Raw genomic sequence first — 27654 nt, forward strand, 5'->3', positions numbered from 1 at the left:
TACATAGTTAAAAGTTTAATTTACAACAGCTGCAAAAAAACTAAGTTTTATTTGATCTTCTGCATAATCCCTAGTTTCTCCTTACGGCCAAATAGTTTTTTCTTTTATCTTTTCTATTTGTGTTTTGTAATGATAGTTAAACATGACTCATTGGCAGTAACATTTCAGGTTAAATCCCATATTACCTTGTACAATGTTAAATGTTCTATAATAATGGAACATAATATGTTAACATGTCTAATGTAGGAAGACCAGTCGCCACGTTTTCTGGATGGAATTTTTGGTACATTTTCAGAAGTAATATCTACATTAACAGACAGACTTATGGTTGTGAAATTTTAAATATATGTAACTTTTATAACTTCCCTTAAGTGGGATTTATAAACTTGCTGTTGACGTTGAAGTTCCCGTTGTAGTTGCTGTTCCCGCTAACGTTGCTTTTAGGGCTGAAAATTGTCATTTCTAAACTCCGTTGCCAAGTTACCGTTGATAGTAACTTTGATGTTCAACTTTTGCCGTATTTAAAGGGCTTGTAGAAGAAAAGTGAAGGATTTAAGTTGATTGCTACAAAAAAATCACCATTTTAGACATGTTTTAAGTTTCTTATTGTCGAAATAAGTCTACACATACTAAGAAAAAAGGGCAAAATGTAGTGTAATCTCAATTGTGATGATTCTTTTTTAATCGTTGAGAGCCAAAGGAGTGGAATTTAAGTGTAAAATTCTTATTATTTCTCTACAAGAAATTCCCATGTAAGTAATGTTTTTGAGAATCGTGTTATTCAAAGAATACTATGTATATTAAGAAAAAAATTAAAGCCAAAGATTAACCCCACCCATACCTACCCTGATTTAAATAGTAATGCAGTTTTCATTCGTTGGCATACTTAGAGGAGGAGCCTAATTGCAAAACCCATACGTCTGTACAAAAATTTACCATTTTGAACGTTTTTTAAGTTGTTAAGAATAAAAAAATCATCACAATTGAGAGGGGGTGGGTGGGCGGGGTTTATATTTTGCCTTTTTTTCTTAATATACATAGTATTCTTTGAGCTACACGATCCTCAAACACATGTTTTTAATTTCTTCTAAATAAATAAGTATTTTGCAGTTAAGCTCCGCCCCCTTCGTATATGGCAAACAAAAAGATCATCACAATTGAGATAGGGTGGGTCTGGCGGACTTACATTTTCCCTTTTTGTTTTATTATGTACCTATAGAATTCTTTTCACAACATGAAATTAAAAATATGTTTAAAAACATCGATTTTGCGATTAGGCTCCGCCCCATATTTCCTTGCAAAAATGTACTATTTTAACCATATTTGAAGTTTCTTGTTGTGAAAATATGGCCACATATATTAAGCAAAAAAAAGGCAAAATATAAGCCCCGCCCACCCACCCTATCTCAATTCTGTTGATGTTTTTTATTCGTTTGAGCCAAGGGGGCGGAGCTTAACTGCAAAATCCTTATTTCTCTATAAGAAATAAAAAGCATGTTTTTGAGTATCGTGTTGTTCAAAGAATACTATGTATATGAAGTAAAACACAAGCCAAAAATTAAGCCCCACCCATATCCATCCCAAGTTCATTTGTAATGAATTTTTCATTCGTTTTCAGACCGAGAGGCTGAGCCTAATTGCAAAATCGATACTTCGTACAAAAATTTACTATTTTAAACACGTTTTACCTTTCTTGTTATGAAAAGAAGAGTAGCAATATTAAAAAAAAAGGCAAAATGGAAGTCCTTGTAGTTATAATACCCAATCTGTTTTTAAGACGAATAGCAATAAATCTTGTCGATCTAAACGTCGAGAACTCTTTTTAACACCGCGTAAGTACTGACAAAAAGCTATAGTGTAGAAAATGATGGCAGCTGTTTAAAAGATGAGGGTTTCGCTGAACAGGTGATTAATTGGGTTAATATTAATGGACAACATTATTTCTATTAAAATTTGATTTTCGTGGAATTAATGTTGTCAACCAGAAAAATGTAATCCCTACTTTAGGGGATTTTCCTTAGCATTGCACTACCGCAATTTGATTAGCTGAAAACCCAACGTCAACGGCAACGTAACGGTGAAAGTTAAACGTGGGTCATCTCGAACATCACCCCTACGGCGTGCCAATTTTCAACGGCAATGTCAACGGATGATATAAACGACGCATACCTTCGCTGCGTCACAACAGCAAACAGCAACGTCAGCGACAAGTTTATAAGTCGACCTAGGTTTTGTTAAAAACATTTTGGATCATCCTTTTTTTTTAAATTTTATTGAAATTTTTGCATACGTGTTTTTAAAAATCAATATCTCAATTATTTAAGGAAATTTGCGAACACGGTTTTAAACACTGTTTTCAGCTTACAAAATTCCAGAAATCGTACATACCAGATATATCGTTGACTTTTTTTGTTAGAAACGATACACAGTGAAAAAAGCTTGTGTTCTAGGAGCTGTTGAACGTTTATTTTTACTATATCTCAATTCCAACAAATAAAATCGAAAAAATGTCTGGTACGATTTCTAAAGTTTTGTAAATTGAAAACAGTGGTGAAAATCGCGTTCCAAAATTTCCATAAATAACTAAAATATTGATTTTTGGTGTAAAAATTTCAACAATTTAAAAAAAATATGTTATAATCAACTGTTTAATAACAACTGCCCTGGTATTATAAAGTGAAAGTTGTGGATTGTTGCATTAAATTTTATAACAATAAGTATGTTACTAACGGAGATATTACATTCTGAAAATATACTGACAACACTATAAGAACGTAGTGACTTTAAATAAATTCTTAGGTAGGTTCTAAGACAAACTGTAAAATTTTATTTTACTAATTTTTGCTGTTGGGTACTGTTTTACTCCATCAACACAGTAATCTTAAATCACACCTAAAATTTTACAAAAATCTGTTGTCGTCAACAGACAGATAACTGACGGACAGACAGACGGAAACAGGAGATCGACCTTACATTTCCGAAGTGAAAATTGGTTTAAAGTTATTTAGATACAATTTTTCTCGTATCTGACGTATGATCACCTACTTCCGTGGATAAATTGTAGAAATTTGTTTTGCATTTTTTTAATATATTACCTATATAGACGTCCGGAATGTCGCCAACGTCCCAAAGGGTACATTATCGAGCAAAATATTTAAAAAAATCTTTCTCGCATTTTGGCAGAGATAATTACTATTTCTCTTGCAATAGACAAAGTTATGATTTGATCACACTACAAATTTCAGTAAGATGTACTTCACAAAATGTTAACATGACATCACTACATATACGCGTTTATCATATTCACGATGACTTTAAAAAAGTTAGCAAAATTTTGAATTTTATTCCAAAAATCTACACGTATAAGGTTAAAAACAACGTGGATTTACAAATTACAGGTCTATAGAACAATTTTATTTTCTCCATTTTAATATTTTTAATAGGGGTGACCAGACCAATTTTGGTTAGTGTTTTATCACTTACGCTATATTTTTAAAATGCTCGTAAGTTGTCACCGAAATTACTTCGGTAGTTTCGAAGAGTTTAATAGAATCAGTAACAGACTACAGATAGGTGGAAACGGGGAGACCTACATTTTCATCTCCCTAGCGTACGTTCAGTCAAATGACAACAATGACAATGTGAAAGGTGACATTTCATGGTTAAGAGATAGATAGACTCGACTATTTTATAAAAGACAAGAATAAATAAACCTGTAGTGATTGATATGCAGCATAAGATTAACCAAAAGATTCCTGAGGTTATAATATTTTCCATTCTTGGTGTTGCTTACACTTTCCCAAATTTTACAAGCTAGACCGCATGAGACTGTCAAGTAGTAACAAAAGGGATGGAAAGCTGTATCCAAAAGCTTTTGTTCACCCTGCTAATCAAACGTGTATAAAATTAGATATCAAATGATGATTTCTTATAACAAACGGACTACTTTTTTTAACATCCCCCTGTAGTGTAATGCCAATGCAAGATTTGTCCGGTCTGAAGGTCCAGAGCATTTTATGTTTGACTGTTCTTAAATATCAGTTTATAGCATATGATTTAAATTTTTATTAACGTTAGGTTGTAAATCACCGCTAGACATTTCTGGCAGTTTATGTTAAGCTCCAATAATGTTTTTATTTTTTTCATTGTCTTTTTATGTTGCAACGGCTTATTGCCTGGTATTTATGATTAAACATAACGTGTGGATATAGCTTCCAAGAAACCACACTCTCAGATCGCCGTTTCGAGCGTATTTAATCGAAATCGTAACATCTCTTTTGTAAACTGTTTGTAAAGATAGAAAGAATTCTTTACTGTCATTTAATTAACTTCATGTTTATTTTAAATCGCACATTAATTGATTTTTTTTGACGTGTTATTAATTAAAAATGATTCACTCTCGTCTATGTGGTAATCCGTCAGCCACCATTCCTTGATCTTAATATAGAACTGATCATTTATCTAGTAAGCGTAGCTGTCATCTGTCAGACTTGGTTAAATATGTTTGATGCCAAGTACAACGCTATTAAACGGGACACAACCTCCTCATTATAATCAGCATTGTCTCGTACTCCACATAAAACCTTCTTTAACAATGGCAATTTCATAAAACTGCCAGCTTGTGCATAAACAACAAACCATTCGTCACTTTTCTTTTGCACACCCAATCATGGGCTCAACCTGTTATTATGAGTTTTTTTTTAGAAGTTCACCTCCCCTTTTTGATTGTTGAAATATTTTCTAGAATTTATCTGTAAATCACACATTCTCGAATTCGAGAATTTAAAGTAAATTGTGAAGTAATATAAATTTAACTGCATCAGTGTTTTATACACGATTATGGTTGAGTGGGTGAAAAACAGCAAACGAACGTCAAGTAAAGCAAATACATATTATTAAAAGTTCATATCCAAGATAATTTTGCCTTAATAAATAGATCTTTAGTTCTTTAGTTAACCGTGTTCAAATATTTCGTTGTGATCTAGTAATTATCGTAGTCGAATCTTTTGAAGTTGAGGTGAAAAATTACTATAGTTGCAAGTAATAAGTTCCTCAAAGGTCATTTAACAAATAACAATATAAATAGGTGGCTGATGTTAGGCAGATGTTAAATTATAAAGTAAAGTATTAACAAACCTGATCGTTAAATATTGCTCCTGATGGTTTTACTATCACACTGTTTCTACTCTTATTAGTTATTTTATTTTTTGATACACAAGAACAGTCTACACTTAATTTGTGAAAATGTTGAAGCTTTAGCCACTTCATTCAAATGTCAAAGTAGTAGAATAACAAGTGACAAAGTTTAAACATTCCCTACATTCACTCGAAATAGGTGACACTACGGAATTTTTTCATTATTTTGTGGGGATATTTCCAACAAGATGTTGCTGCGGCCCAGACGACTAATGTAACAATCGCATACGTTGAAGAATATTTTGACGAACGCTTGGTTTCGGTTGATTTGTGACCTCCCAGATCCCTGGGCCTGACTTCTTTTTTTTTTATTCGACCGTATTAAACTTGCCGCATTCGAGAATCACATTATTAACATTAAAAAACTGAAAAATGCTGTTATACTGAAGATCGTCAGGTTATATCACTTCGATGTTAATGTTTTTATATTTTGAACAATTTTTGTAAATTTATTTTAAACATTTTTCCAAAGTTAAATTTATTTTCAATTTTTAGGCAACCAGTAATACTCAACAGAAAAATAAATATGACGTACATAAAAACAAGTCGTTTACTTTTCTAAAGAACTCTGATTAAAGTTGATCTGAATCGCCCGGTATATTAACTTTAATTTGTATAATGTAACTCATATTAACGTTACTATGTGATTAATACTATGTGACTGTAAAAACATCACCTCGACATCGGTAATAAAGAGCCACCATTAAAAAAATCGTACTTTGACAATTAAATATTGACATGAAAAAGTTAGTATTTTCCACAGCTGTACAAAGTACAATATTACATACTATTACATCGTTTGTATTAATTTATTTAAAAATCTGTCACGACGGAAACGAATAAGCACCCAGAACCCTTAAATTTATTCTGAATAATGTCGTTACATCATATTAGATAACTGGTATTTGTTTTTTTTTAATCATGAAGTTACTTAAAAACTTCCATATTTTTTAAATAATTCGACAAACCTACTGACTACACTTTTTTTTCAAATTATTTTTTCCAAATTATTATGTGAGGATTAATAAACAAACTGATTGCATGTTCCTTTCTAGATATATGAAATATTTGTACCCCTACGAACACGAGAAGCTTAAACTCAGCACACCTGCAGATCTTCAAGCCGCAATCGATGGTAACCGTCGGGAAGGCCGTCGCAGTAGTTATGGTCAATATGACACAGTACAACGTTCACCAAATCCATCCCAAATGTCACCCCTATCACTAGTCTCGCAACAGCAACAGTTAGCTGCCCGCATGAGCTCCGTCATGAGTGGTGGTATGGGTCTGCACAATGGTGCTCATCATCCGAGTCATCCGCAACCTTTGGGTCAACCACTAAATGGTGGTCCTCTGCCTGGTTTGGCCCCGAATGAATTTGAAGCTCGTATGATGGAATACGTTAAACTTCTGAATAAAGAGATTAGGACTTCTGCGGCAACTCCGCCTAGACCGGGCGAGATCTCACCACCCAACGCTACATCTCCTCTTAATCCGTTGGAATTGTCACGAATAACACTCTGGAATATGTATAATAACAATCAAACGCCGGTGGAACCTCAAAAAGAAGCCCTTAATTTATCCGAGCCCGCACAAGCTTCGATTAAGCGGGAACCGGAACACAGGGATTCGCCTCCACCGAAAAAGTTTTCTAAAGACGAAGAAGACCATAAATCGATTTCACCTGCCACACATATCAAAATTAATAGCAGAGGTAAGAGAAAAAACAAATACCTAGTAGTATTAACGTTATTTTTTGGTTACGCTATTTTTATTGTCAATTGTACTGGTATTTTTGTTTTACGATTTATATCAGAATTAATTGCATCGTGCTGTCAGCAAAATAAATGATCGAAGTGGACGAAATTCGTTGTGCGAACTGCATTTGCACGAAATTAACCACGTCAATTGTCTGCATGATTAATGACGTATTTCACTTACAGGGGATGCCCGCAACGGAGAGAGTTCCTTAGTAGTCAGTATGGAATTAAATGGGATTACTTACCAAGGAGTCCTGTTCGCGCAAACTTCGCCATCTAGTAGTAGAACTGCTCTAACTTCCTCTTAAGGGATCAGAGCGAATGAATGTGATGTAGAAATCTGATGATTTCTTGAGGATGAACTTTATTTTATTAATATTTATTTTTTTTTATCGCGTGTTTTTAGTGATATACCTAGTGCTTGTTCATAGACTTCATCAATAGATGATACAGACGCATTTTACAAAATATTGTGTTATAAAGTTTAATTCAACTTTATTTTACTTAAATAAATAATTAAAAATCCATATGACACAGTGTTAGATATGTACATGTTGCTTAGTACAAAATAAATGTGTTGTGGTAAACTGATAGTTTAGTACAGCTTATAACACACTGATGTGAAAAATTTACGGAAAAACCAGTTTTTTTTTTTTAAATAGCAGAGGGTGTCTAAATAGAAACCTGGTTAAGAGTGTTTTGGCATCAACTTTTTTTCCGTATGTCGTGTCCGAAATGAATTTTGAAATCTTTAAACTGAGTTGAACATCGAAATGACAACTATCTTGCACACGATGACGATACGACATACGGAAAAAAAATTAAAATCGGAGCTCTTTTGACCAAATGTTTAATTAGGCACCCGTTATTTATTATAGATAAAAAAACTGTGTGGTAAAATTTTTTATCAATCAACAAATTTACAGTATTTAGTCATATGGACTTCTACTTAATACGTGGCCAGTTTACTTTTACTGTTGGTACCTATGCAACATTAATAATCACATTTTTATTAAGAAGTCATCACTTGTAATTACGTGCAATGTATTCAAAAACTTCAGTGTAACGTCTAGACATATTTATTTTTAAATATTAATATTCAACTATTATGAATTTCTTTTGTACACATTTGCGCATAAAAAAAGCGTACAACCCTTTGGAGCAAATTTTATAATTTTTAAGCTATGCGAAAATTGTTTTTCAATGTTGCTAAAATTAAATACTAATAAAACATTCAATTACACAACTAAAATGTATGCTTTTCCGTGGAACAGTGGTGTAACTTTAGTACAAAATATAAAATTAAAAATAAATTGCTGCTTGACAAGTTTTTGAATAGATTGTGTATCTGTCTGTACTGTACTAAATTTTATTAATTATTTTAATATCACATAAAAAATATAGTTTTAATAATAATAATAATTTTATGACCATTCTATTAGTCATAAAAATTTTTCATTCAATTATTAAAACTATATTTTTTAATTTATAGAAATTCGACTATGGAATATTTTTGTTCTTTTGTACATAGATAGTATAATTAGTAGCAGTATTGAGGTTATAGTTGTGTGTTATATATATTTTTTGTATATCTACCAAAAGACTGTTATTTTATTATTTTTTAAACATATTATCCTAAAATAGATCAGTTACTTATTTATTAAGTCATTCGTAAGTTAATATACGTGTAGCAATATTAGTCAATAAGAATAGATCATACGCATTGTAAGTATTGTAGTTTTAGAGTTTTAGAAGTAGAAATTGTAGGTAGAAATGTTAAAAATGATTATCCCCGAAAACCAAACGTATGAAAATTTATTAATTTTTGATCTGATTATCTCAGGGATATTTTACGGTATTTTGCAAAACATATTCCTGCTTTTACTGTGTTCTAGTTTTTGTTAAATGTATTTGTATGAAAGGACGAACGTTTTCATATCATGATGTTCAATGTCTACTGTAAATATACTTATCAATAGACATATTCATAAATAATGTTTTTTAATTTACTCAATACTATCGATTAAACATATAGAATTAATCCCAACTGCGGATTTGTTGCGATCAATTGACTGGCTGGAGAACATCAAAGCGGCAGAGGATAGGTATACATGATAGTAATTGTTGCTCTGGCGCCCTCTACAGTCTAGTAGTGTTACACTTCTGTTATTGAAAGGAAACATCAACTACAAAAGTGCCATCTAGTGACGTATAGTGTCATTCTTAACTTAAAATGGTTCTTTAGTTGTTTATCTCACAAATGTAGATTAGAAACGTCGATATACTTTCACATAATATGTAGATGTCTATACCTGGCCAGGGTTCTTGAAGTGAATAATAAATCGCTTTTTATTAGGTATTACTATTAAGGTGGGCGAATTGGGTGGAAATTAAAAGAGAGGAATTTGACTTATTCCCTATACAAGGACAGTACGAGATTGGTAATTTTCTTTATAAATTTATTCTTGGCACCCAAGTCGAAAATGTAAAAAAATTGCGTTTTGAGCAATTAGTGTAGCGTGGACACACAGACTATTTAGCTTACCTTCATATCATACTAATGTTAGCCTGCTTCTTTGTAAGGTAAATTCTTTCGAGTGCTAGACAACACAGTGAAATATACTGTCTGATGAGCAAAAAAGGTCGAAACTGCAGTCTACAATTTTTCGTTGTTGTCTAGCTTTTCGGGTTAATAATTCTTTGCTTCTGCTTCTTCTAATATAATGAGAGTAATTCAAACAAATTGACATTTAGTTTTTTTTAATCAAGCAAGTTGATGTAACATTGGTTGCATACTTCTAATGTATCTGTATTTTTTAAAACTGAACGACTGGACATATATAATAAGCATTCACGTTCGGTAGAAGTAACTGACAGAAACTTTTCTGTGGTTAAGTTGCAATCTTAAGATCACTAGAAATTTAAGATTGGCATCAACTGTCTAATTTTCTAATTCAAATGTCAAATCTGAATTGTCTGGAAAAAAACCGAAGATTTTCTAATTTCAACACGCTTCGTTTCAAGAAAATCCTTAAATACAACATGGAAACAATTTCCATAAAAGTAGTCACGAGAAAGCCCATTTTAAAGGAAAAGAAACAAGAAATATTTCGTGGTTTTCAAAAAATTGGGTAAAGCAGAAACAGTTAAACTGGTGGCAGAAATATTCTCCATAAAGTTCGCTAGTGTTGTCGAGTGTTTTTCGAATTTTAAAATAATACAGATACAACGGCGCTGGTGCCGTTAATATTATAATCAGAATCAGAAAGACGACTGCGCAGATTTATATACCTACATGCTTTGTTGGTTCCGTTCTACAATTGGTTTTTAAGTTTTATATAATTGTTATTGTTTTGTAAGACGGAAAACACTCGGCTTTGAAAATAATTGTACGTAATACACGTATAGATTTAGGTTTCCGATGGCGAAGTTTTTCACATTTTAAACACGTTATAGCTGCCAGAATCAAATTTCTAAGGCGGTACCTATCTCAAGTTGCGTGATTGTGGTGAAGATTTACTTTTCATTTTCTTGGATGAGACATGGATATACCAGAACGGATCCATGGTGAAATTGTGAATCCATGATGATGACATCAAAGCTTGTCCTCCTAAAATAACTAGTGAAGGGAAAAGATTCACAATTTTACATGCGGGTTGGTCTTTGGGCTTTTAGAGGGATGCGATTTTCTCCTTGATTCAAAAATAGATTCACCAGATTACCACAAAACCATCACATTTTCGATATTTGACAGTTACTTACTTACATGTCACATTTTTGATACTTTCTGACATTCCAGTAATACATTATACACTAGAACAATTATGTCCGCAGTTACACAGCTTAAAAAAAAAGTTACCAAATCTAGTTACATCTACCGAACGTGAATTCCTTATAGGTTCAAGTTTAAAAAATGTCCCAGTATATTTCTGTCTCAGTTGCCACAATAAGTCTGCATTATCCAATCACATTAACGCAACCATTCATACATTTGTTAACAGTCTTAATATTTATTTATTTTCATTATTACAAGTTACAATTTTTTTTTAAGTAAAATTTAGTAATATGTTTGTTTTTTATAGCATGGAAAAAGTCAATTTTTTAGATTAAAACCAGAAACAAACCGCATGTTTCTGCGCTCACCATGTATCAAAATCATCAGTTTTTCGTCGTTTGAATACCTATATTTTCCTCGAAAATGGTATTGAATTTGAGCGCAAATGACTAATTTAGAAGATAATTACCTTTTCATTCTCCTACACGCGGAAATTCTTGTTCTGTGGATCAACTGGTTATTGGAATTTGTTCGAATGAAAATGTGTGTGTATATTTGGTTGCCTATGTTTGGGGAGTAATTAATAGCTTGCGAGCCGGAAGTTAGACCTATGTTATGGTGTGTAGACACAATAATGCCTCATGTATGGTCCATTGGTGCATTTTGCCGAAATGTCAATTTTAACGTGATAATATTTGAAATCACATTAATGTTGTTACAAGAAACTCTTTCTTACAGTCCTTAAAATATGCGAAAATAAAGCAAAACACCAATTTCACTCTTGCCATAGCACTTGAAGACTTATGCGACATGTATTTGTTGGCAATACAAAAATCTACACGGGAATAATGTTTACATTGAATTAAAAAAGGCTTTCGTTTAAAAAATAAAGGTAAAAACCGAAAAACCATTTTTTCTTTTAAAGACAAAATTATATTTTGCCGTTTAAAGAGCTGACAGTGTAGCTGTAGAGAATAGTATTCCTTTTCCGGGGATAATATTCATTTTTTTGTTAAACTATCCATTTTTTAGTTAGAGCACTGTGTTCCGTTTAGAAATCATCTTTTATTTTTCTTTAATCGTGAACACTAATTCTGTGTGATTTCGAAAGATTCCACAATATAGGAATACCATGTGCTCGAAAAAAAAAACTCCTAGTAGGCCGTACAATTTATTTTTAAAATAATAATAATGTTGGCCTTGCAACTACCGAGTGAGTGTAATTTTTTTGTCAAGTTAGTAACATATTTCAAATTTATGTTGGCATACCTGACGTAAAACTAAAATTTGGGCATTATTTGAGTAGCTTCCATCTTTTTCTTGCTTTCTTAGGCGCCCTCATGTTAAATTGACAACTGTGAACTAACATGTTGATATTGCTGCCAATAGTTCATAATTACCAACCGCAAAGTTTGCTTTAATCATTAATAATAGTCACCCGGTATTTGATCCTTTCTTTGACCCTAATTGTCAAACTGAATAAGAAACACGAGTTTTTTTTTTTTTCTCTCTCATATGGTATAATATACAGGGTGATTTTTTTAACCTGAAAGTCTCAAATATTTCGAAAAATAAGCATTCTGCGAAAAAATGTCCAGAATGAAAATTTAATCATGCCGTGGAGGAAATACATTAGTGTTGAAATTTGTTTGAAACATTTTTTTTCGATTCATGATAAATGGCGAACTAAGATCTGGTAATCTGGCAGGCCAATTTACCGAAACAGCTCTACCTATCCAGTCATGAATATAAAAAAAGAACATTTTAAACAAACTCTACGTACTTTTAGCTGTAGAATCCGAATCTGCAATAAAAATTCGGGGTTCCTATTTAAAATTTCAAAGTTACGCCCCGCCACAGCTACAAAGGAGGGGGGAGGGAGACTAATTTTTGCACGTATTTCCCCTATGGAATAATTTAATTTTGAATCTGGCCATTTTTTTTTCCGGGTGGCTTATTTTTCGAGATATTTGAAATTTCCATATTAAAAGTCATCCTGTATATGGTATATGGGTATGACAAACATTTTCTAATTAAAAACTGCATTAACGGATTCCGTAAACTCTAGCTTCAACAATCAAGTTTCAGCAGTTTCATACATAACGCTTCTATCCGTCGTCATAAAATTTAATCAATACTCGGTCATACGGTCGTATAATATAATTATTTGATAGGGTAGGAAACTCAGAATTTAAAATGGTCTTTTCTCGAAGGCATCCCAGGAGACCATCGGAAGTTAAAGCGCCTAGCGCCATCTAGTGGATATTATGGTAATATTTTCTAACAAGAATGAAATTAGCGTAAACATATTCTTGAATGCAAGCTGTGCAGATAAAAATTGTTATCTATTTTGTGTATATAGGATGGGTTCTATGGCGTCTTTGTGAAAAATAAAATAAATATAAAAATACTATCACGTTAAATGTCAGTAAACACTAATTAATTTATGTGCTATCATATCTCTTATTCTATTGACGCAGACTGTCAGATTGATGCCATTTTGATTTATCAAAGGAACATGTAAATTAGACCAAAATATTCTTTTGACTAAAAAACTTTTGTGCACTTAAAACTAAATAAATCTTTATTCCGAAACACGTTCTAATATGGAATGGTTAGTGCTTCAGTAGCGAGGGAAGTTATGTCTTTATAACTTTGACGAGTTTTTTACGTGGCAGTCAGTATAGAGTAAATTTAAGTACTAAATTCATTGATGTACGCGAATAATGGCTTTTATGTTTCTCGAATAAACCAATCTGCCTTTAGTAGCGATAATAGTAAAATTTCAGGCTGCTAACTTTGTAAGGCACCTTTTGTTTGTAAGGTTTTCTAAGACGTTAGGCTCGTTCAGTTGCGGCGGGCCAAAGTCAATTTTTAATTTACGCTAATTAAGAATAAAGAAAACTGTTAATAGCGTTTTTGTTAATTAAACTAAATGTTAATAAAAAACACCCATATTAAAACAAAGAACAAGTTTTATTTTGCAGCCAGTGCTCAAGGGGTTGCCGTCTGTATACTTCCTGACAGTAATGAAGGCGTTGAATAAATAAGTTCTGTGGGAGTCTCAAACCCTGGGTTACAGTAACGTTTTCATTAGTGCGGTCAATAAAAACGTTCTCAAGCTGGTGCAAAGAAAAAAAAAGGTGCCAATGTGAGGACATTTTTTCTTGATTGTACGTTATTATAAATGTCATACATGTATAAACTTTACGACAGTCTTTTGTGGAAGCAACGATTAAAACATCTCACGATATGTTTTGTTCGTTACATAGATACGTGGGATCAGATTCTTTATTATACCTGCATCAGAATCGTGGATTCAAACACACAGATGCGTGCATAATCAGGATTTTAAAAATTTTACACACTAGTGTGTCAAATACGCCTAGGTAACGAGAAATATTTGAACGTCGATAAGAGTAGCACTAATTTTTATTTCAATAAATATAAAAACTATAATTACTATTGTTTGAAATTTAAAAGCTTGAAGCTTTAAGCTGATTGTTATTTGTTAATGGATTAGGGACTTATTCATTTTCATTGTTTGGTTGGACGTCCATAGCTGTTGATGACGTGGATTCTTCAATATAGCCACTAGTTACCGTCGAAGATTTCCACTCATCCACACTCATTTGCCATGATCGTTGCTGAATTCCGTTTAAAAGCATGACCCGTGTTTTTCGTAAGAGATTCAAAGGAGATTCAGCAAACGTGCTACAAAAAAAGACGTTTTCCAAAAGTATTCATTCCAACAACCTGCTGCATGCATGTTCCATTGGCAGATTTCAAGGACGCTCTATCTGTAGTTAGATTTTCTGGAGGTAATAAAAGATAGTTGTTGAATAACTTGATATATGATATGTCAAAATCCTCAATAACAGCAAATTTTCGTAATTTTTTTCTTTTAAATGAACCTGTCGTGATAAATAAATTCATAAATTATAGCAAAACTAATATGAAAATCGAATAATAAATTAAATTAAATATTAACAAAGTTCGTGTGATCAACGTTTTTAAAAATTTACTGAACAGTAAATATTTATTCAGTTATTAAAAGGTATTGTTGTTCTTTAATATGTCGTCTATAAATTTAATCGATAGCCTTTTCTCTAAGTTAGGTGAAATATATATATATATATATACCATTTCTACCTAGAAGGCAATAGAGCCTACCTTAGAATAGACACATGGCACGTTCCATACTGGTAGAAGTGTAAACGATTCAGTGAAACATTTGTTTTATTTTTTTTTTTAAAACGCGTAGGAAGACATAAGATATGTGCCGAATTAAGAAAAAAGGAAGTTAACACAAACTTATAGAACCAACAAAACGTATATACCTATAGAGATAAAATTAACTATGTACAAAATGCAAACAGAAAATCAGAGCCATTTAAAGGACAGAATGGAGTGACGCAAGAGAGAATATTTTTTTTTAACAAAATACTTAAAGAATGCCAATCGAAGCTCAAAAAACTATAAGTAGGATTCCAGATAAAATGACGAGATACTCAGAAAATACTAAAAAGAACCATCAATAATTTCTAAATAATAGAAAATAGCACATTTAAGCATAAAGAACTAAAATCTTGAACAGGGAAAACTCGAAAGACTTCCCTACTATACGACAAAAAATTACCAAGAAGAAAGATATTTCAAAGAAAGCATAAATTACAGTTTACTTAGTATTTAGACCAATATTAACCTACGGATGCGAAACATGGGTACTTACAAAAAGCATGAAAACAAGCTCCTGAAATGAAATATTTAAGAGCCGTCAAAGAAATAATTAGATGATATAGAACATTGACAAAAAAAGAAACATGAAAGTTAGAGATTAATTAAATATGAATCCGTTGCTAATACACAGAGAAATAACAGTTGAGTTGGTGGGAATATTTACAAAGAATCAAGGAAAGCAGGAAAGATATCTGGAACAAGATAACAGAAAATAATCTAACTAAAAGGAAAAGAACAACAAAAGAAGAAATACATAAGCGGATATTGATTGTATTTATATATATATATATATATATTATACCTTGATAGACAGGATTTTTATTCTTTGGCTAATATATTTTACAATTATTTCATTGTAAGCAAAAATGGTAATTTGAAGCTTTGGTTAAGTAAAGTGGTTACAGAGAAAAAACATTACGTATGAAAAATCTGCAAAATTGATTTTTGAAACATAAGATTGGAAGGTTTTATAGTACGCGTCTCAATAATCGCACACTACCAATCCTCGTCGGTCCGCTAAATCGTCACTTCACCTACTTGTTGCCAATATATTACACCTTTAACTTTATACGACTGGGAAACAGTGAACAAACCTGGAATCCGGGTGTAAACCTTCAACCTTCAAAACCGGAATTCTCCGGGTCAAACCCCGAGAGCTTGCAACCCTATCAACAAGTGATGATAAACCTTGCGGCAGGCGTCCTCTGTTCGCAAGTCCGTCGTGGCGCAAGCTCAAAGTTTTCGGCGGGTTGCAAAGACGACGGAGTTCACTTGTTGAAATCGACGACGGAATGAGTGATGTGCTAGTCGCGCGCGTAAACAACTCGTCATAGTTCACATGTGTACATTATTTAAATTAAAAAATAAATAAGAATAATGGCCGAGTGAGCAAACAAATTTAATACGAGACGTTCTGATGTAACTGCATTAAAAATTTTGTGAAACAATTATATAATAAATCAAACTAATGGTGATCTTCTGAAATGAAGTAATGTAAGTACTTTATTCTTAATGTTCCCTTGTATTAAATTTAAATAAATCAGTCTGATAAGATGATTGTTACACTGTTAAGACAGTAAATGACAAAATAATGATGTTTCATTTGTAGTCGTAATTAATTATTGTTATTGTGTGTAATGATTCTGTTACGACAAAGATCGAAAATTACTTCTCTAAATAGTCTTTTTATGATAATTACATTCAACGATCAATTTACTCACTCCAGTGTTTGTGTCTATAGGTGAATAAATGGATACGTGCTACATCATCTACGTGTTTTGAAAACATTCTATGCGGTGGGAAATGTTACTAAAAATTTTATATTTTCATCATAAATCAGCTCCACGATGTGCCAAGATAAAGTAATACCTTTGAATCTCATTACGTAAAACAAAACATGCTTGTTTGTTTTTTTGAGTTTTATTGCACGACTAAGAAACAAACTGTTATGTTTTAACTCATTAGCAATACAGTTTGTGTTGAAAATCTCTAGTAATTACATTTAGTTGTAGCTTTAAACGTTAAAATTTGATGACAATAATTACCACAATATCTAATATACACATCAGATAAGGACTTCTCTAAACAACTAGCATAAACAATGTACTTAATGCAAAAATGTACCTATTTGTGTAATAAAATTATAACCACTTGAACTAGATTACTTTGCATTAATACTAGACCTATCGTATCCCATAATGCGATAATAACATATTCTCCCTGTCCACTTTACTAAACAACAAAGTGCCGTTGATTTATGTGAAAAATAGAACCTACAATAACTATTGGTATTAGTTGTATAAAATTTATATGCAACGCTGTAAAATAATTCATTTAATGAGTTTACATTATGAAATAACAAGTTTTGCTATCAGTGTATTACTGCAGAACCTCCCTCACCTTTGAAGTACAAACAGTTTCTGCATTCTGTGTTCGCTGTAATGTTCAACAGATTTTTTTTTAACTGATCTTCGGAACTTTTTAATTGGTTTTTAATATTGTGAAAATGCAAACATTTCGCTACAATTGAGACACGTCCATAAAAGTTACGAAACCCGCGAAAACTTTGAAATTTGGCCGTGAATTCTGATCGTAAACAAAATGAAGGTCCTACGTTGTGTTTAAGAGTAGTGGAATGCCTGCAAATACAAAGAAAGGAAACACATAGTTCAGCTAACAATAATTTAACTATAGTAGGTAGCTAAAAATCCTCTAGTGTTTACTAGAGATCAATTAGTTTTAACTGATTGTCCTTTTTCAGAAACACAAGTCCTAGAAAACGACATATGCGCAGATCATGCAGATTCATTATCGCTGTAACATCTGTCGTCTGGATTTCCGTGTTTCGTCCACTTGCTTGTGCATTAAAAGGCTTCAAATATTTAAAAGTCGATGTTCAACAAGTAACTAGAGGGTTTTTTATTGCTCGTTATATGGCCTTATGTCACAATACTGAATCAATTATTATTAAACTACCATGTCATATACCAATATGACCGTCAACCATATGGTTACTATTCGTTTTGTCAACAGCTACTTTAAAATTTGTCGGGATATTAAAACAACCTTTTAATCACTGATGATTAAAGTGAAATTTATTATAACAGCACTATTCAAATATTGTGAGCGTTAGTGAGATGTAAGATGTTGTTAATGAATGGGTAACATTTTAGTGGCAAATATTGCTCACTGTTTAATGAAACGAAACTAGTCAGGGGAAACAGGTATTTCCCGTCGGATGCTGGATTACACCTGTCATCACTGGCGTCACCCCTATCTTACGGAAAATCCCCATTTGCTTCATATCGCTGAAGAATTTACTAACTCGGAAAGCTAGACAATGCACTGAAGTGTGTTGTATTGATAAGACCAAAGGAGATCGAAACTGCAGAACTTTTCATTGTGTTGTCTAGATCTTCGAGTTAGTAATTCGTTCGCGGCGATCTAGTGAACGTATTATTTTTCCTTAAATGTACTATTTCTGATATTCAACGACAGGTGAGGTTTTCTTTACTCAAATATTGTGTATTAGTAACAGCCCCAAACATTTTGCTATTCTTAATTTGTCTTAACACTAACTTTATTAATAATAATTATCCTAATAAAGGACAATATAATAGTTACAGTAATATAAACAAACATCACACGGTGACATAAAATTTGTCCAAGCTAATATGGTTCAAAGTTTAATAGCAATGTAAATCACTTTCTTTTGAAAACAATGTTATTTGTACTTACTAATGTTCTTATTTACGCATAACGAAATGGCCAAAACCGAGATAAAATATAACACTAGAACTAGAACGTCAATAGTCTTAAGAATATTGCTTATGTATCTTGCTACAAGAATGCGATTATAAATATTTAACGGTCTTAAAAATAATCTGCAAGTGCGTAAATCCAATGCCTCGTCAATGTCAATGTTTTATTTAATTTGAAAATAACTCTGCATGATTACCTAAATTTTAAATAGCACGATAATTAAGTCGTACAGACGATAATACAAGAAAATTGAAATTTGGAGTTATGTATCAGGAATTCCGCTTTCATAATAATTTAAAATCATGGTCTAATTTTATGTCTTCTTCTCGAAGAGGCAAGTGGTTTCGTAATTTATAAAAACAGGAGAAAACCCATATTGACCCACAGATATCGAGGTTTATTAGAAATAAGGTTTACATGTTTCGGTACAACTTAGTCCGAGGGAAGAGGTTAGGTCAAGCAACATCGAATTAGTGAACAAGTGAATTATTACTTTAAACTACACGTTTAGTATTCGCGCATTTGCTTTTAACACAAAAATCTCCACATCGGTTTGGAAACTACAAATGAGGAGGGGTAGTAGTCATCGGTACTAGGTCGAATTAACATCTGGGGCTGCGAGTCCGTTCATATCTTTTGAACACTCTTCGTTGCTTTGTTTGCTATCTCCACCATAATCAACGCATTCATTGCTTCCCCAGGGGATTCCCAAACCTTACATGAAAAAACGCACATTTGTCGAGCCCAGGTAGATCTACAAACGATCGGGGGGTTTTGTTACCTGTTGGTTCCTTAACATATGCGTACATATTACTAAATTTTTTTTCTCTAATTATGTGGCATTTAATTGAATTAGAAGTTGTATTTTTAAGAAAACAAATTTAAAATAACTTGAACTTTTGTGAGAGGAAAATCTTCTAATTTCATGATTTCTCAACATTTCGCTCTTCTAAAGGACGAAAATGTTGGTGTCCTGTTTCGACGTCTAGTAACAGGTTTTTTAGATAAATAGTTAAAAAATATTAAAACAAAATTTTATATTTGGATTTATCACCTAGATAGCGGACCCCTTTAGCATGTTGGTTAAGATATTAAGTTTGATTTAGTGATTATAAACATCGAACAAAATATAATTGCTTATTTTCAATAGAAATTTGATAACGTTTTCCTTTTTTCATAAGCAGCAGAATTCGTTTAATAAAGTCAATGCCAATTTCATATATTCTACTCTTCGTGGTTCGGGGCAAAGTTAATATATCCATTAAACCTAATGTTCAGTGCAACAGTTCCACTCCCTTTCACAGTGGAGGAACTTAAACGAGAAATAAGTCTTGTGTAAAGTTGTAACCATTAGGAAATGTGCATGATCACAGGAAGATCTGATATTGTTGCGATCAGAGGCAATTAATTGAGAGTACGTCCCAAGCTTATCCAACGAAATGATGTACATTAAAGGAAAATACAAATACGTGAATTCCTCTGATTAAACTAAGTACATAATAAGCTTACAAGCACTATATTAATAGCTGTGTGGCGAACCCGATGGTGATTGATTTTGAAACATAAATACAACACTCTGAGTAGCTAAGTTTTACTTATAATAATTATAACTTTTATTCAACACTTTAAATGCTGTTTATGGTAATTATTTATAACCTTTATTTTTTTTGGCAAGTGATCCAACCGTTGTCTCCCGAAGATCTTCATACCGAGAGTTAAATTGTATTTTTGACTGTATAGTTTTTCAAACTTGATTTCTAGGTAAATTTTACCGTTGGTCGGAAACATTTGTAGATTTTGTTTTACATAACCAATACATTCCCACTAGATATGTTGTTCAAAAGTAAAATTGTCGTCAAATTTCACTCCCATAAAGCGTGCTGTATTTTTCTACATATCTAATTGGCAACAAATTGTAAAAATGATGTTTTGCTTGTCTCTTTGATACTACCTATGACACACTCACAAGTATCTATTTCATGAATTTATTAGTCAGGAGTCATTAACAAAATGTCCTATTGGATATTTTATTTGTGTAGTTTTTTTTTTATTTTTAATAGAAGTGAAAACGTCGAGGTTTATAAGTTATTATTATTATTATTATTATTATTATTATTACAATATAAATACAGATTGAGACTGTTGCAGTCTATAGATCTGTAGAGTTAACAAATATAAATGGTCTTCTTTACAAAAATTGAAATTAAATTCTATTATACAAAATTAAAAAAAAAAAAAAAACTTAAGAATTTGTTGACGACCTGTTAGATATTTGCTTAACCATTGCAAAGGAATTTCTCTGATTCCATAATTTTCTACTTCGTTATACTATGAAATTGTGGCCTACTTTTTTCTTTAAGAAAATAATTAAAATTTCCATTAACGAGGATATCATACTATCTTGTGCTGTGCTGGCCTTTGTAATTTCAAATTGTTTTTTGCTTACAAAGCTTAAATATAATTGCCATTTTTATTTAGGCAAAGTACGGCCGAAACAAAGCTTCATTATTGGTAAGCTTAAACTAAGGATATATTTCACATTTTGGCAACTTTTAGGGTGAACACCTTAAATTGGTCGATGAGTTGTAGTCACAGATTAGATCCTCTCGTCGTTGTCGCACTGTAGTTCACTATATTTTTTAGGGTATGCAACAAACGCCACTCTATGGTGTATCAGGTCATCGAATCGTGTTTGGTATAATATGCGGCGGGTACCAACATCCAAGGCAACTAGTGTTTTCTCATTTACATGATCACACCATAGTCAACGTGATCGTATCATATCCACATGTCAAAATGAAAAATTGTGTGTTGAGAAAGACAAATTTACATTTACAATAATTTTTCGATATTGGAAGCCGCAAATTAATGTAACCCACTAACTCTATTTACGACACCGAATTCATTCGATTTTTGTGCGAAATTTTCGTCAAATATGTTTACTGCGTTTCTGCAGTGCACGAAATGACCAAATAAAAAGTTTCAATTTCAGATTCTCATAAAAAGCATAACTTCAATTTGTATTTAACTAAAGCACAAGTTTTGCAATTGTTATGATCAGAATTGGAGCTTCCTAATTTGGTTTTTGATTTACTCGACTATTTTAATATGATTAATTTTGAGATAGTTTATAGCGTCAATAATGTTGTAAATTTGCTCATGTTAGTGTGATAATTTAACATTTAACTTTGTTTTGAATCACGAAAAATATGCTTTTATCCGCAAGTTTTTTTTTTGAAACAGAGAAACGGTAGATACATTCCCTGACACGTTTGAATTTACAGCATTCTCATACAAACAAATCACGAATTACAACGTTTGTTTGTAGTTTCTCACACACCAAAAGATTTTATTTTTAAAATTGTTTACAAGAATTCCGGTGAAAAATAATGAAGGAAACGTTTTATGTTATCCATTAGAAATAAAATAAGTGTATTTCTAGCATTACAATAAAATAATTTTTTGTGATTTACTGAAAGCATACAAATTAATACAATTACATCAATCAAAAATTAACTGGTATTGTTAGCATATTTCACTCTTCTCCGTTGTTAAATTTTCAAGTATTCGGGGTTTTCTGCAAGAATTAATATTTTATAAATAAATTTTACACATTATGTCAGAAACGACATACTTACCAAACCTCTTTAAAACTCCAAGAAGACACTAATAATGTCCTGGAAATAACATAATATCAATATTGATAGTGACTCTCCATCCACCCAAAATTGATTGCACATATCTCAAAAGAATGATGAAAAAAAATCTGTTGAAATATACATCCTCAAATAGTGTCTTTTAGTAATTAGCACTAATTTTTTTTAAGTGGCTTTTTGAAAATTCATTCTGGCATGAAGTACTCATTTTCATGTAAGGATGCAGGCTGCACTTCAAAACTAAGATAGCGGTGATATTATAGATACGAATCGACTTGTAATTTTCAAGAATATTCCTATATTTGAGCCTATATTTAAGCTTGTGTTAAGAATCCCTCAACATCCTCTACTGATCCAAGTATTACTTTCCATACATCAACAATGTAGACAATATGATAAACTTTGTTAATAATATGCATTAATTCTTAAAGACTGTAAGTAATTAATAAATGGTATTTATTTTCAGAAGTAGGGCGACCAAGGATGTTGTAAAGCGTGTGTTAGTGTTTAGGTGGCATGGGCTGCTCCCCTAGTGTACTGTTGGAGCACATCCACAGGGACAGCACGGCTAACCACGAGAAAAACATCAAGAGAACTACTACGCAATCCAAAAAGAAAGGTTAGTCACTCTTAGTGGAACACAATAAATTATTGTGACACCTTTTTGATGTTTACTGATGTACGTGTATTGCATTGACAGTTCAACACAATTCTTTAAGTCCTTATATGTTAATATTAAGTATTGTCATTATCATACGAATAGAAATAAGAAACGAAAAACATACAGTATTTGGAAAGTGGTTTGATATTCCGATTCCTAAATGATACATGGCAATTAATATGAACATTTCCCAGTATAAGTAGCTGCTTGACAATTTTTGAGACACCTCCTGATGTGTAACTGTTTTCCATTGTTCAGTAGCATTTAACACATCCTGTGTATTAGTTATTTTATTTAAGTTGTTTGAATACATCATCGTTTAGAACACTGTACATGTGGATTACCTACTAATTTTTCCAGCTTGTCTTATTATGGTTCTAGGCAAATATTTCTATATATAAATCACTTGAGTTTGTGAAGCAAATTGTAGGTAGGTAGTAACTTAATTTAATTTGTCATAGTTTATTATAACTAACGCGGCATAAATATTACGTTGTAAAAAAGGTGAAGTTCCTCGTTGTTTTCTTTATAATTTATTGTATTTAAACTGGATTTACGTGTAACTGAGTAAACAGCTGCTTGAAAAGAAAATATCCTGGACATAAGTTCAAAATTATAGCCTTTCCAAGTAAGTCTTTCAAGATCGGAGCTCATACAGAATTAATGGGGCAACTGTAAAAAAACGGAATTGCTGTGCGGAAATGCTAGTGCAGAAATTCAAGTTTTGCGGGAGAAGAATTACAATTTCTAACTACGAAATATTTTCTCGGTGACAAAAAATTTAACGATGTATATGTAAATATTTTTATATCAATGTACATGGTGTATTAAAAAAAAATAGGCGTAATTGCAACTTGTTATTCGGAATCTGAAAAAGTCACGGCGGTATCTGTATTTATGTCAGGTACTGAATCCAAAGCTGCTCACATTATTGAAATATTCACAGAACTTGTTGGGGAATTTTGTGGCACTGATTGATTAAAAAACACACTGTCTTAATTACAGTATACCGCTCTCGACACTGTCATTAATCTTTTTCTGAAAGCAATGGTACAGCAATCTACTGAAAAATGTAGTACTAATGAGTAATGACAAAAATGACTATAATTATTTCTAATCTTAATATGCAATAAAGCTATTTTTGACTCAAAAAGTTAATAATACGTTTCGGAAATTGTGTTATTAATTTTGCAGTCTTCTTTACCGAATCTGACCACAGAATGTCCATTCTGTTAGCGATAATACATATAGGTTATGAAGAAAGTTTAAATAAAATGCCACGCATAGTAAACAACATATATTTAAAACTAGTCAACATAAAAAAGTGCTAAATTATATCCCCAGTTTAAAAAACTCAAGTTGTAATGACGCTTACAACATGAGCAATAATTTACTTAAACTTATTGGTCCTGATAAACTTGCAGTACCTATAAATTCTTGTTTTCGGCATGGAATATATCTTTTGTGCTTTAAATACCGTCAATAACTCCAGTATATAAAAAAGGCGATTTATCAACAGAATGGGAAGGTCATGTACGAGACGATTATAGAACATTTGAAAATCGAGATTTTGGTGGGGCAAATTTATATGACAACACTTTTGAATCAGTAGATTACAATGTACGTATGTGTTATGAAAAAATTTGAACATTGTGGTTATTAGGGATAATAGTAATATGAAATGGTGAAATCACTGAATATCCAGGATATCGATTATGGCGTTCGCCACCATTCTACATTCTTTGTTCTAATTTTAAGTTATGACTTACATAAAAGCATTTATAAAAATGAAATTTTAATTGCGTACGCAGATGACACGAATTTAGTTTACAATTATAAAAACATACCTAAGCGGTTTACAAGTGAACATTGGACACTCAAATAGGAGTAATAATCTAAAAATATGGTTCAATAATAACCATATTTATGAATGAAAATAAAACAGAGTTATAGTTTTTCTATTTTAATTTACGTAATTAAAATACTTACTACGTTTTTCCCATTAAAATCATCTCATAATGAGCTAAAAATTCATCAACTCCTATTTTTATGTTAAATTTTTTTATTACCTAAATGGGTCTCGAAAGTGCTACTTTTAATAATAATGTGACGTATGGATTATTAATATAGATGTTGTAAGTCATATAGCAGAGGTGTGTTATCTACCGAAATGCTGATATTCTTCGTGCAATTAAATTTTGAAGGAGTGAAAGTGTATATCGAGAATTATTGAACGTAATATGCGCTCGTATACGTTTAAAAAAATAAAAATTTATGACTTATTTGAAATGATTAATTAATCGTTTAGTCAGTTACAAAATACGTTTTCTTTCATAAATCATCCTTTCTAAAAATATTGTGATACACTATTTTGCTACTTGAAACTCATATTTTTACATTAAGGTTTAGCGAAATCGCTTTTTACCGCATTTAATAAAAAAAATAATCTTCAAAACGATGTGACAGGTGATGGTAAGAATAGGTGTAATATTTACATGTGGAACCTTGACACGACCGTGGTCAAGCCTTTATGGTATATCCAAGGTGCACACTTTGCATAAAGTTTGTAATTCAATTATGCAAACTGGTCACTATATTCGTGCCACCATTCACTTTTTAAAACCAGTAATTTCTCATAAAGTTGTGTGGGATGCTCTTATGGTAGATACGTAGATTATAAAATACTTGCTCCTTGAATCTAATACCAAAAATACAGAACAAATTGAAATTATAATTTGAAAACTTGTTTACAAAAGTATCAAGCTGTGTTTATTATCAGCTGTCAAAAATGTATAATATCTCAACACCCTACTGGTTATAATTTACAAATTCTTAGAAACGTCCCCAGTTTAATTTAAAAATCCTAATAGTACAATGTGCAATATCTATGGTATGTATGTACACATACCTATCGTTGATAAGGCTGGAATGCTACTTTCCACTTTTCATATATACTGATGCTTGCAATTTAGTTTATTACTTGACTGGTACGGGAAATTCATCAATATATAGTAATGTCACATTTTCAACTACTTCTTCAAGTGTTAAAAATATAAAAATTTGGATAAAATGGTTTTAAATTGACAAAAGTTACCAATAAAATTATTACGTCAACTGTAAGTGCTTCGATATTGAAAGAGCTGAAATGCAATATTAATTACAATATGGCTTCTACTTTAAATTCTACATATTTTTGAATTTGTTATTTATTGTTTTTAAAATAAACTAAACATATAGGTAGCATTCTACTTTTGAACATACTTCAGTAATTATATCTTCGTTTCTTTATAAAATTGAGTACTCTATCCAAAAGAGGTTTGTAATAAACCAAGAAATAAAAAATATTGATTAAAGTTAAATCAACGTTTTTATTTATAGTTGAATGTATCTTAAAAAATATATAGTTAATTTAAAACTGTCAATTCCTTATATTTCAAGGAAAAAACAACTTACACGTTTCTATAGATGTTTTACTAAAGTTTATGTAAGCAAATACGACAGTTAAGTGTAAAACTAGATTATAATACGATATTAGCTAATTCCAATATAAACAGTACAGAGATATTGGTTTCAATGAAATGTCAAAAATTATCGCGTCATCTAATAAACTACCCAATGCAATAAAATGTCGTAATATTTAAATGTACCGAAATATTCGCCTCTTGTTAGAAGTCGAATCCGGGCGATAAATTATTAAAAGGCCTGACATTTAATATGTTAGCAATAAACAATAATTAAACATAAATCATAGTGCACATAAACGAGGACAAGAAAAATCTATATAGTGCCGCTGCTAATGGTTGTTCTTCAACATGTAATTATTGGCATCTGTTACCCTAATTAATTGGAACTTACATACATGTTGTACGAGATAATTAAACAACACTAAATTCATTTATCCAATTAAATTAATATCACTAGGAATAAATAAATATAGCTTGTATATCAAGTAGAAATTAATTTAAGACTGATTTATGGCTGTATGTACAAGTGAACGCATCCATACGAAATTAATGAAATTCAATTAAAATATATTTGTAAATAATTTTGTATTATTACATTCATACTTGAGACATGTGTAATCATAGTAATTATAGAAGCACATTACCAAATAAAGAGAAACATGCAGCAAAATATTCGACTAATTAACCTATTTAACTTTAATACAACAATCTGGTCCTTTAGTCCATGTTTGGTTATAGCTTTAATTATCAAAGGTAACTATTTTAGTTACCTAAATAATCAAGCGAAAGTGACATCTATGTCTTTTTTTTTCACAAATCTCTTTATTTGTTGTTGTGACACTAACTAGGCAACGGATCACGAACTCACAGTATCATGAATTATTGCGAAATCATAATAATAAAGCAGAGAAATTTAATAACCTACTGATGGCATAATTCAGTATATCAATGTGTGGTCCAAAGCACCTGGAGCTGTTATTTAGGTATAGATATGTAATTAACGTACCTTTGCAGTATGTCGTCACCATTTGCTCTACCACACCTATCTTTATACCACTATTATTCATTGATCGTCAGCACTACTGTTTTTTTATTCTCTTGGAAATATCTGTTACCAGTTAATCTAGAATACACTTTCCTG

At 31.6% G+C, this 27654-nt stretch overlaps 2 protein-coding genes across 6 annotated transcripts in view; both read left to right on the plus strand.

Annotated features, from left to right (window-relative positions):
* The window catches only part of LOC135124613 (protein dead ringer-like), a 104600-nt gene extending 95649 nt beyond the window's left edge, over positions 1-8951 (plus strand). For all 4 annotated transcript variants that reach the window (XM_064049806.1, XM_064049808.1, XM_064049807.1 and 1 more), the window contains 2 exons: positions 6252-6910; positions 7140-8951. In XM_064049806.1, coding sequence (XP_063905876.1) covers positions 6252-6910; positions 7140-7264 — 784 coding nt within the window. In that variant the 3' untranslated portion in view covers positions 7265-8951. The remainder of the gene's footprint in view (positions 1-6251; positions 6911-7139) is intronic.
* Positions 8952-16355: 7404 nt separating this feature from the next.
* The window catches only part of Pde8 (Phosphodiesterase 8), a 70781-nt gene continuing 59482 nt past the window's right edge, over positions 16356-27654 (plus strand). Inside the window, exons 1-2 of one of the 2 annotated variants that reach the window (XM_064049813.1) lie at positions 16356-16464; positions 22855-23007. In XM_064049813.1, coding sequence (XP_063905883.1) covers positions 22905-23007 — 103 coding nt within the window. In that variant the 5' untranslated portion in view covers positions 16356-16464; positions 22855-22904. Of the gene's footprint in view, positions 16465-18348; positions 18469-22854; positions 23008-27654 lie in introns of those variants that run through there. The other variant, XM_064049814.1, reaches the window with a different exon arrangement.

This window comes from Zophobas morio, unplaced genomic scaffold (assembly GCF_036711695.1).
Source record: "Zophobas morio isolate AGI-343-1 ecotype UQ-CSIRO unplaced genomic scaffold, CSIRO_AGI_Zmor_V1 ptg000007l, whole genome shotgun sequence".
NCBI lineage: Eukaryota > Metazoa > Arthropoda > Insecta > Coleoptera > Tenebrionidae > Zophobas > Zophobas morio.